Below are 10,203 nucleotides of genomic sequence, written 5' to 3' on the forward strand. Positions count from 1 at the left end.
GGGGGGGGGGGGACAGGCAGGGGCACAGCAAGAGAGTGGCTGGGGCTCACATGGGTGGGGGAAAGGAGGGTGGTGAGGGCAGCCTTGCAGGGGTGCAGGGAGAGGCTTGACTTGCGGTAGAATCAGCCCCTCCAGCTTCCCCACGCCCTCTGTGCTTCCAGCCTCTCGGCCTCCCAGTGCCCTCCAAGTCCATGCTTCCCCGACTCAGGCTTTCACACGAAGGAAGCCCAGTCTGATGCCTCCCCCATCGTGGGCCAGGTCCCCCACAATACGGCCTTCAGGCCGGGAACTTCTCCCTCTGGCACTGACCGCGATAGACAACCACAAGGCTATTTGGGCCTCCTGTCTCTCCTGAAGCTGAGGGACCGGTCAGGGTCACCTCGGCCCACGAGTGACGCAGGGTAGGGCCCAGGGGCCATTGTGTCCACCCCCCCTCCCCAACCCACCCCCTCTGGCCTCTGGGCGTCCTCAATATGTGATCGACGAGGGGTGACCTGCTGGGGTCTTCCCACTCGAGAGGTGCCCAGCTGCCTACTTGACTCTGTGGAAAAGGAGCTCCGAAATGAGCATTTCGGAAATAGAGTCAAAGAGGTGTTGTGCGCTGTAACCCCTGAACTCCGCGAGGCCGTCACGTGTGTGGGACTCTGCTGGTTGGGTTCACGACTTCACGAGGATGCTTTGTCCATCCACACGCCAAACCGCAGGAATGAGAGCCTCGACGGAAACGGGCAGGAGGGGGAGGGCGGGTGAGCACAGTCCGGGAGCCCCTCCTGTCTCTGGGTCTACACAGACCCTTTCAGCGTGGGCTTCTGAACCATTTCCGGTAGCTTCCTGCAAGCAGGCACCTCTCTCATCTGTGAGGACAGGGATGGCTTGCACCCCTCCGGCCCTCCGGGCGCAGCCCATGGACAGGGGTAAAAACGTAGCAATCCTCACTCAATAAGACAGGTGTACGGGATGGACTAACGTACCGCCATCGAAATCCTGTTTTCCAAACATAATGAAGTGGGAAAACCCTGATAGGGAAGTGAAAACGCGGTTACAAAAGGACGTGCTCCACCAGAGCTCAGTTTTGGAAAGACGAACACAACAAAGTCTGCAGATGCGTTTAGAAGCACGTCTTCACGTCCTACGCACTAGCTGGTTGGCAACGGTGGGTTTGTGTTCGCTGTTCGGGTTGTTGTTTTCTGGCTCTTCTCTACTTTTCGCACTTTCTGCAGGAAGCAGGTATGGCTCATATTATCAGAGAAAAGCCAGGACATCTTACTTTCTGGGAAGGCCAGCACACTCGGAGTGGGGGCAGGGCTGGGGTCTGCAGCCAGCCTGGGTCAGCAGAGGGAACCACGGCCTCCCTGGGGCTGTCCAAGGACAGAGCCTGTCTCCAAGGACAGGTCCTCAGCTGTGGGCTCCTCACAGTGACAGTTTCATGGGTGATTGACCCATGGGCTGGCGTGAGGCCAGCGTCCCTGACACAGCTGGGGCCGGTTCTCCGGGCTGACTGTGCCTTGGGGCAGTGCGCACATCTGGAAAGCGTTCTAGGCGCCAAGGCAGGAAATGCATCTGGTCTGCTCAGTGAGTCCCAATTTCCACTGTCCGGACACCCGAGCTGGGCCCAACCTACTTGGAAGCCTGTCCTCCTTCTCCTTCCTCAGGGGGAGGGGTGGGGGAGAGCAGGGAGAGGGGGGAGGGGAGGGCTGGGGACAGAGGGCTCCTGCCTGGACAAGGCAACCTCACCCGGGCTAAAGGTTACAGCCACTTGCGAGGCGGGCGTGGGGGCTGGGGACCCCTGCAGGGTGGTACCTGAGACAGGATGCCCAGAAGTCTGCATGGCTCTCACCCTCCCTCCTGCCCCCCAACTTCCTCTCCCCAGCACCCCTAAAACCAAATCAAGCAGGAGACAAAGCAAAGCACAGGAACCATGAGGCTAAGGACTCCAGCCCCCACCAGAGTTGACACTAGGGAGGATGGCGGGCTTTTCATTTCCTTGCGGTGTGGGGTTTTTTTCGTGGCATTTTCCACATTCCACATTGTCTACTTTGTTACTTTTGTAGTCAGAAAGTAATGTTTAAAAATGAGAGGGGGCACATCCATAAATATAGATCCGAAAGGGGACCCCTTAGCTGATTTCCATCTGGCTTCTCCCCCAGGTGGAGGCCACCTGCCATGGATCCTTGCCAGACGCAAGGACACACACAAGGCAGGGTCTGGAAAAGCCTCCCCCCCAAAAAAACCTGCCTGTTGATTTGATCATTTTCTTGGTTCAAATCCTGCAGCCCAGAGCAGGGAAGGCATGAGCACAGGACACCTGGTCACCACAGCCCCCTCGGGACATCCCACCCCCACACAGGTGCTCAGAGCCAGTAGGACATAGTGGCTGGTCCTTGGGGCCACCCACTCACCTCCAGGATGTCTTGGCAACAGCCCAGCTCCCCTGGAGCCCCTTGGACCAAGGAGTCCAAGACCAGGACCCCGAACAGTGGGAAGGGTCAGGGTGGTGTGCGGTCTACACAGGGTGACTGGCCTGACTCACCCAGGACCATCCCGGTTTTAGCACTGCTAGTCCCACATTCCTGGAAACCCCACGTCCTGGCAGACTGGGACTGTTGGTCACCCGGATCCACAGGGGATCTGCTTGAGTGGGAGGGGCCCCCATCACCGCAGGCATTCCCGGGCTGCCCTTGGATGGGAAGTGCAGGTGGGGGGGCAGAGCCAGTGGCCCGGTCCCCGTCAGGCTGGCGAGTGAGGGACCAGCGGCACAAGGGGCAGGAGCCAAATTCTGGAACCGAGATCAAGGCTTGGAGAAGGCCAGGCCCAGAGAGGGCAGCGGGGGCGAAAATGGGAATGGGTACGGGTTTCAGTCTGGCGGAGAGAGGGGGGAGTTTCAGGGTCAAGAAGTGTAAGAGCAGATGCTGTCAGAGCGGAAGCGCCTTGAGATGATGGCCTCGCAGCCCCCACCCCCAGGCTGACCCTGTCCTCCTCCTGTGCCCCCAGCAGACATCAGCAGCCGGTGACACCCCAGAATCCAGGAAGCAGATGGTCCATGTGGCCACTGTCCATTGACTCATTTGGACACGAAACCCATCTTACCTTCTGCAGAACCAGCCAACCTGCCCGACGGAAGGGCTGGGGAGGCCTAGGGGCTGAGGTAATCCTCACCCAGCCGGTCAGTGGCAGAGCAAACCTCGAACCCGCATCACTGAGTCCCGCTGCAGGGCCCTGGGCCACCGTCCCGTCCCCAAGGCCCAGCGATGGAGGGGGAAGGGGATGCCATGGGTTGGACAGCACCCCCCCCCCACAAATTCGTGTCCTCAGACAGAACCTCAGAACGTGGCCTTATTTGGAAACAGGGTCCTAACAGATGTAATTAAGTTAAGGACGAGATGAGGCCATTTGAAGGTGGGCCCCAGTCCAGCGGGAGCGCCTTACAAGAGATCTGTTTCTTGTCTGCAAGGAAAAAAGGGGGCACGGAGTAGAAGGCCAGGGGAAGCACGGTCCGCTGACACCTCCGCCTTGGACTTCTGGCCTCTGGAGCCGGGAGAGAACAGGTTTCTGTTGTTTGGGGCGGCCCGGTTTGTGGTGGTGTGTTATGCACGGCGAATGCCCACGGCGGTGTGCAGAGACGCGCACCCATGGCAGCCTCCCGAACCCCTCGACCCAGGGCCGCGCTCTCTGGGACCAAGCTCACTGGTAGGGACCTACCGCCCACTACTGACCAGTTCCTAGGGTTCGATCTAATAGGGCAAATTTTAAGAGAAACTTTATTTCCAACCCTACAGGAACAGAAGGGGCTTGCGGTGTCGCCCTGCGGGAAACCCTTCCCAGCTTCCTTAAGTGAAGAAATCAGGAAAACTTTGCCCTTGGCTTTCCGCAAAAACGCGGGCCTCTGAGCTCCCCGAAACCAGCTTCCCCATCATGAGATGAAACAGTCCTCAGCAACCAGTGCGATGGCTTCTTCTCGAAGCAGAACCATGCCTTGGGGACAGGCAGAGAACACATCCCCCGCCAGGTTTGCGTTTGGACATTTATTTCAGGAAATACATTTTCAACACTTTGTTATTTATACAAAAAGACGAATTTCTCAGGAGGCACATAGCAGAAGGCCACTGTGGAACTGATGCCAGTGGAACTCACGACCTGTCAGGGTCTGGCTACAGATAAGGAAAGCGAGCCCGTCCCGCCCGGGGGGCTGCCCCACACCCTCACCCCGCCGCTGGGGCTGGGCGTTTCCTCGCAATCTTAGTTTTGGCAAAAACGGGGCAAGTCGGCAAGTAAATGGGTTCGCTAAGGGGTCCTTCCTGTCTTAGGTGGGGAGTGAACACACAATGCAAGGACACGTACGTGTACACACACACACACACACACACACACACACACAGCACAGGCCTGTCCGCACCCCCTTCCTCCCGCTGCTTTTCTCACGGGCTGCAAGAAGCCAGCCTGGGGTGAGCAGAAACGCGTGTACCTCCCCTGCGTCTCATCTCATGACCTGCGCCAGGCCCCTCGCTCTCCAGAAGGCAGGCTGCCGTCTGCCGTGCGCGGCTCGGAGGCTCCCTGCTGGTCTCCCCGTGGAGACAGAGGGTGAGGGAGCAGGAGGGACCGGCTGAGCCATGCTTGTCAAATGCTGGGCTGCAGCCCCGTGAGGGGCCACGCACACCTGCCTCCTGACCTCTCCCTCTTTGGGGGGTCTTTACGATGGGCTCTGGGGTGCAGGAGCCCAGGCAGCTTTAGAGCAACGGAAAGTTCCTGGGGTTAAGGTGTCAGCAAGGCCTGGGCCAGGACGGCTGAATGTGTACCGCCTGGGCGTAATTTAACCAGAGCCTCTTAGGCCAAAGAGATGTCTAAACAGACATGTCTGAACAGACAGACAGACGGACAGAAACACACTCTCCCAATCACAAGGGGCAGGGCAAGCGCTGGGGTCACGTGGGCTGCTCTGAACAGGCAAAGCCCCGGCCCACACAGCCCCCTCCTTCCCGCATGGTCCCCTCTCCCTCCCTCAGTTCCTCCACCAGATTCACCTGCTTGGACCTTCCCCAAAATCACGGGGGTGGGCTGGAGTGGGGTGCATCTTTTTCCTCCCTTTGCATGCTCAATCAAATCTGGGGGTGGGGGCGATGGAGAAATGAAGACACACCTCCCTCTCTCCGACTTGTCCCCAGTTCTGGTGGCAGGGACAGCGGGGGAGAGAAGGCTGGCTCGTGGACGGCTGAGATAAAGGCACTTTCTGCTCCGGGACGGGCTCGCGGGCGGGCGGGCAGCAGGCAATGGGCCTCCCTGTGTCTAAGCAATTGGCAACTCGCATCTCATGGAATTAACGATTCCCTTGATCGGGGCAAGGGCGGGGGCTCTGAGTTAGGGGTCCGAGTTATGGCCTGGGCTGTGCAGGAAGGAGGGGGCAGGAAGGGGCTCCAGGTCCACCAGGCCGGCTCCCCCGACCAGCCTGCCTCGCTCAGAGGCTGGGGCTGAGGGCGACCGGGAGCTGCACCTGGCACTGGGGGCTGTCGCGGAACCCGCGGGTCCTCTCCTGCCCCTCCCGACCACGGCCCAGCCTCTCCCAGACCTCGGGGACGGTCAGAGGGACGGCCTCCTGTCCGAGACCGCACCTGCGCCCCACAGTCAGCGGCTGAGAACGCAGAGACTCAGGAGGGCACATGTGACCTTGTTACTTGGCGGCGTGTAAAGGGGCGGAATGATGACAGGTGGAGAAAATTATATAAAATAAAATAAAATGGGGCATGTGGGCGGGCCTGGGGGCGGTGCTGGGAAGGACTGGGGGCAGGGTCCCATGGGCAGGGCGGGTCTACATCTCCTGGGCCTCCGGCCCCTTCTCCTCGACGCCGTTGGACACGGCATTGCCCTCGTGCAGCCGCTTCACGCGGTAAGCTTCGAAGTGGATGCTGCTGGTGATGTCCTTGATGTTCTGCATGTGTGTCCTGCGGGGACAGGAGGTCGCAGGTGCTGATCCTGCCCCCCCCACCCCAGCCCCCCGACAGGCCTTCAGCCCAGGAGGGCTCAGAAGGCCCAGCAAGGCGGCCCAGGCCTGCGCACGGCGGGCGTCTGCAGGCAGTCTCCACGGCGACCCAGACCCTCTCAGAACACCTAGGTTCTAATGCACATGCCCCCATCTGTGTCAAGCCTGTGGCCAGTCCACGGACAGGGGCTGGGTGCACACTCAGAGGGCGAGCGCTGGAATGTCCTTGCTGCCATCAAGAAGCACCGGGCCAGTGGCCAGTGGGAGACCGCCGGTCCTGGGCCTACAGCCTGAGCTGGAGTGCTGGTCGACCCTACCAGTCCTGTGCTCAGGTTCTCCCTCCCTCCCAGCCCGACAGGACAGACTGGAAAGGGGGCTCGGAAGGGCTTATGGTCTTCAGGCTCTCCAACACAGTGGGGTGACTTCTGGAAGCCACATTCCATGCCCCAACCTAGAGGCCCCAAGAGGCAGCCTTGACCCTCCACTGGACTTCATCCCCTGAATGCACCCACCTGCTGACTGAGAAGCTGGGGCCCCTGGCGCCGTGGCTGGAGCCCCCACTATCTCCAGTTAAATGCCCACGCCCAGCGAGCTGGCACGGCCTAAGGATGGCTACTCCTTGCCTAGGCTCAAGGAAAACCAAGGAGCCTGAGCTAGGTCAGAGCGGTGGGGTCAGAAGACACTGGGATGGGACTGGGAGACACACACCATCCCACAGTAGACCCCCTGGGGCCCTGAATCGATGGGACTCAGGCTGCAGTGATCAGAACCTGGCCCCTTCCCATCCGGGTGCTCCCACACAGATGAAGGATTTTTACTTCCGGCTTCACTTCCACGAGGTGTTTTAGACAACGGGCTTCCAAGGTCCTCCTGGGGGAGGACTGACCAGCTGCCATCCAGGACCTCTGCCTACCCCCCCACTGCTCACACTCCTGACTCAAGGCCCTCTCGGGGCCCTCAGGGGGCCAAGGCCAACACCCCACAGCCCTCTCTCACCTGATAAGGAGGTCCCGAAGGTAGGCAAACTCACAGTGGGTGGTGTTCTCAACTGAGGAGACAGAAGGAGCTTTAAGGTCACTCGAAGCCCCTCCCCCGCCCTGCCTCTCCCCTCCCGCCAGCAGTTCTGGTGCCCAGAGGAGCCCGGGCAAGTGGGGGGGAAGGGGGGGGAGTCACTGCTCCACAGGCACCCGGCTCTGCGGACACCACCAGGGCAGGCCTGACCGGGCGCCCGCCCTCCAGAGGGCTCCAGTCTAGTGGGGACGTGGTACAGGAGCCTGGCCACGCTGCAGCCGGGGGTGGGCCACAGGACGGCAGGCCACCACTGCTCCTCACTGGGAACCAGAGCAGCATGTCCCAGGACACCCTGAAAATGGGGGGCAGGCGGCAACGGATCAAGGCAGGGACTAAAGGTGGGCCTTCTCCCGCACATGTTACCATTTACACGGAGCGCAGGAGCCCTGCATTTCCCGGCGACACACACACGCCCGAAGCACGAGCTGCAGGGCAAGGGTTCGCTCTGGGGACGTGGGAAGCTGGGGCGGGGAGGGACCCCCAGGTGCCCACAGGTCCCCTCGAGCGGCACCCTGGTGGCGGCTTGGGGCCGAAGCTGGTGGCAGCCTCCCTGTTCACGGCTCTGCTGTGTAACTCGCGCGTGTGATTACCACGCCCGTGCAGGCCCTCTGACCGCGCGGAGTGGCGCCGTCTGCGCTGAGGGGCACGGAGGTCAAACGGAAAGGCGGCCGGTGCAGGGCGCCTGCACGTTTAACCCAATCTTCACGCACCCAAGGTACCACTATGGCCCCGCTTCTGTGGTCTCAGGGAATCGGGGTTCAGAACGCAGGAAAGGGGCCTGCCCCCTCCACTCCCCACCAGCTGGCAGGCAGGGCTGGGGAGAGAGAGCCCTGGTGCCTCCACCTTACTCCAGCTGCGGTGGGCCTGGGTTCCGCCCTCCACACCCCAGCCCTCCCCCCACGGCCCCACCAGCACGGGGCTGTGCCCACACTGGAACCTTCTGCCCACGGACTCTCACACAGCATTACTACCGAACGCGGAGAAGCAGTGAGAGCTGGCGGGAAGAACAGAGCCCCAGGCCGGGAGTCCGGGCACGTGGCTGCTGCTTCTCCTGGCCTGCGGTGACTTATCCTGGTCTCTCTGACCCTCAGTTTCCTCGTCTGTAAAGCGGGGCTCAAATGTCACCCACCTCTCAGGGACACAACGGGATTCGATGAGTTAACTGTGTGCACCAGGCAGCTGCCAAGGATGAGTGAACCACCTCGGGATGGCACACACCCAGTGGGGGAGGGGGGAGGTCAAAGAAACCGGACCAGGGATGGGGGGACAAGAATGAGGGACCAGCGCTTGTTACACAGGCTCACCAGGGGCCAGCACGGAGCGGCCCATCCTCTGGTCGGTTATGAGTGCACAAGGCCCCGGAGATAAAGAGCCGCCAGTGTTGGGGGGCTGTTCAGCTATGCTGACAGGGGGCAGAAATTTCCTCCAGGGTGCTCGTGAAGGCTGCAGGAATGGGAGGCCCGCTACCTCGCCACTGTCCCTACAGGTGTTGCGGGGCTGTTTCTCACCACCCCAAGGTGAGCCTGCGGGTTGAAGCCGGCCACCAGGGGGCAGCAGAGGCGCGTCCATCCCTGGGCTGCCCCCAAGCCTCTTCCCTTGTCCCTGCGACCCCATGGGCCTTTCTTATCCCACACTTCTCCACCCCCCGGAACGTGCGCCCGTGGAACAGTTCCTAACACCAACATTTCAGGACAAGGTGGAGCCAGGCGGGATGAGCCCCAGTGAAGCCTGGCTCAGAGACCGCCTGCGTGGACAGGGAGGTGGACGGGGAGCTGTGCGGCTCCCACAGAGATACCCCTAGAGGAGGGGACAGCTGTGGCAGGACAGAGCCAGCAGACACTGGTTCAGAAAACACCATCCTGCACCAACCGGCCAGCACCTACGTGGGCACCCGGGGCGGGTCTGTGTGCCTCTCCATGCCTCCCCCAGGCTTTCAAAGGGGTGGACCCTGGGGTACCACAGCCTGGGCCTCTCTGCAGGAGGGTGCAGGGACAGCCGCAGGGGGCAGGGGGTTAAACACGCAGCAAGATAATGCATGTAAATGAGCCTGCATGGAGGGAGGGAGGGAGCGAGGGAGGGAGGGAGGCAGGGAGGTCGCCAACCAATGGATTTCCCCAGTGGTCATTTTCTTAGAGCTTTTGCTGCCGCCAAAACTTCAAAAGTCTTTGAGACATTCTGTCATTTTACTAAAATCTTGGCACATAGTACCCATTTTAAGGATGGTGAAAACTGAGGCCCTGGGGGATTAAAGGATCTGCCCAATTTCATGGGGGGCGAGGGGGCAGTGGCTGTACTAGGCCCTCAGCCACGGGATCGAAGACCAAGTGGCCTGTTTCAGTCTGTCCTTTCTCCCTCCTCTGTTCTGAAGAGGGAGGACGGAAGAGAGCGGGGGTGAAGAACCACCCGAGGGGGTTCAACTGTGTCCCCCAAACCACGTCCAACTGCCTACTCCCTCGGGACTTGTGAACGGGAGCTTATTTGGAAAGAGTTTTTCAAGATGTAACTAAGGCAGAGAAACTAAGAGGGATTTCGAGTGGACGCTAAGCCAATGACAAAAGTCCTGAGAAGACAGACACGGTCAGAAAGCTGAAGGCAGAGCGGGGACTGGGGACAAGCCAAGGGACGCGGAGGATGGCCGACAGCCACCAGGAGAGAGGCCTGGAACACATTCTCCCTCAGGGCCCCCGAAAGGAACCAACCCCGCTGGCACCTTGACTTCCGGCCTCTGGAACTATGAGAAGAAATTTCTGTTTCAAGCCACCCAGCCTGTGCTCGTTTGTGACAGCAGCCCCAGGACACCAAGATGTGGGGTTCCCGGGAACTTCTGCAGCGGGCGGGCCGTCTGGTTCTCAGAGCTGGACAGAGCTATAACCCAGCCCTGTCCTAGGCCCAGAGATGTGGAGCGATTTGTCCAGGGTCACACAGCATGGCCATGAAACACCAGCACCAGAACCCAGAACTTGGCAGGACCCCTCATGGCTCCTTCCTTTCCTCTCTGGATATTTCCCTGCCCCCTGGGAGAACGGGGGGAAGGCACAGCTCCATCAGCTAACAGCTGTGGGCCCTGGACACGCCACCTGCCCCCCTCCCAGTGGCTGAGTGGGGCAATGCAATGGATGAGCCCAGGAGCACCCAGCCGGGGCCTCGGTGCCCAAGCTTGA

The 10,203-nt window shown here is 60.7% G+C and overlaps 1 protein-coding gene across 8 annotated transcripts in view; it reads right to left on the minus strand.

Moving 5' to 3' along the window:
* Window positions 1-4,007: 4,007 nt before the first annotated feature.
* The window catches only part of SEPTIN9 (septin 9), a 132,890-nt gene continuing 126,694 nt past the window's right edge, over window positions 4,008-10,203 (minus strand). For all 8 annotated transcript variants that reach the window (XM_040640142.1, XM_040640141.1, XM_040640148.1 and 5 more), the window contains 2 exons: window positions 6,968-7,019; window positions 4,008-5,933 (listed from right to left, as the gene is read on the minus strand). In XM_040640142.1, coding sequence (XP_040496076.1) covers window positions 5,801-5,933; window positions 6,968-7,019 — 185 coding nt within the window. In that variant the 3' untranslated portion in view covers window positions 4,008-5,800. The remainder of the gene's footprint in view (window positions 5,934-6,967; window positions 7,020-10,203) is intronic.

The sequence above is a fragment of the Ursus maritimus genome, unplaced genomic scaffold (assembly GCF_017311325.1).
Source record: "Ursus maritimus isolate PB19 unplaced genomic scaffold, ASM1731132v1 scaffold_24, whole genome shotgun sequence".
NCBI classification, from domain to species: Eukaryota; Metazoa; Chordata; class Mammalia; order Carnivora; family Ursidae; genus Ursus; species Ursus maritimus.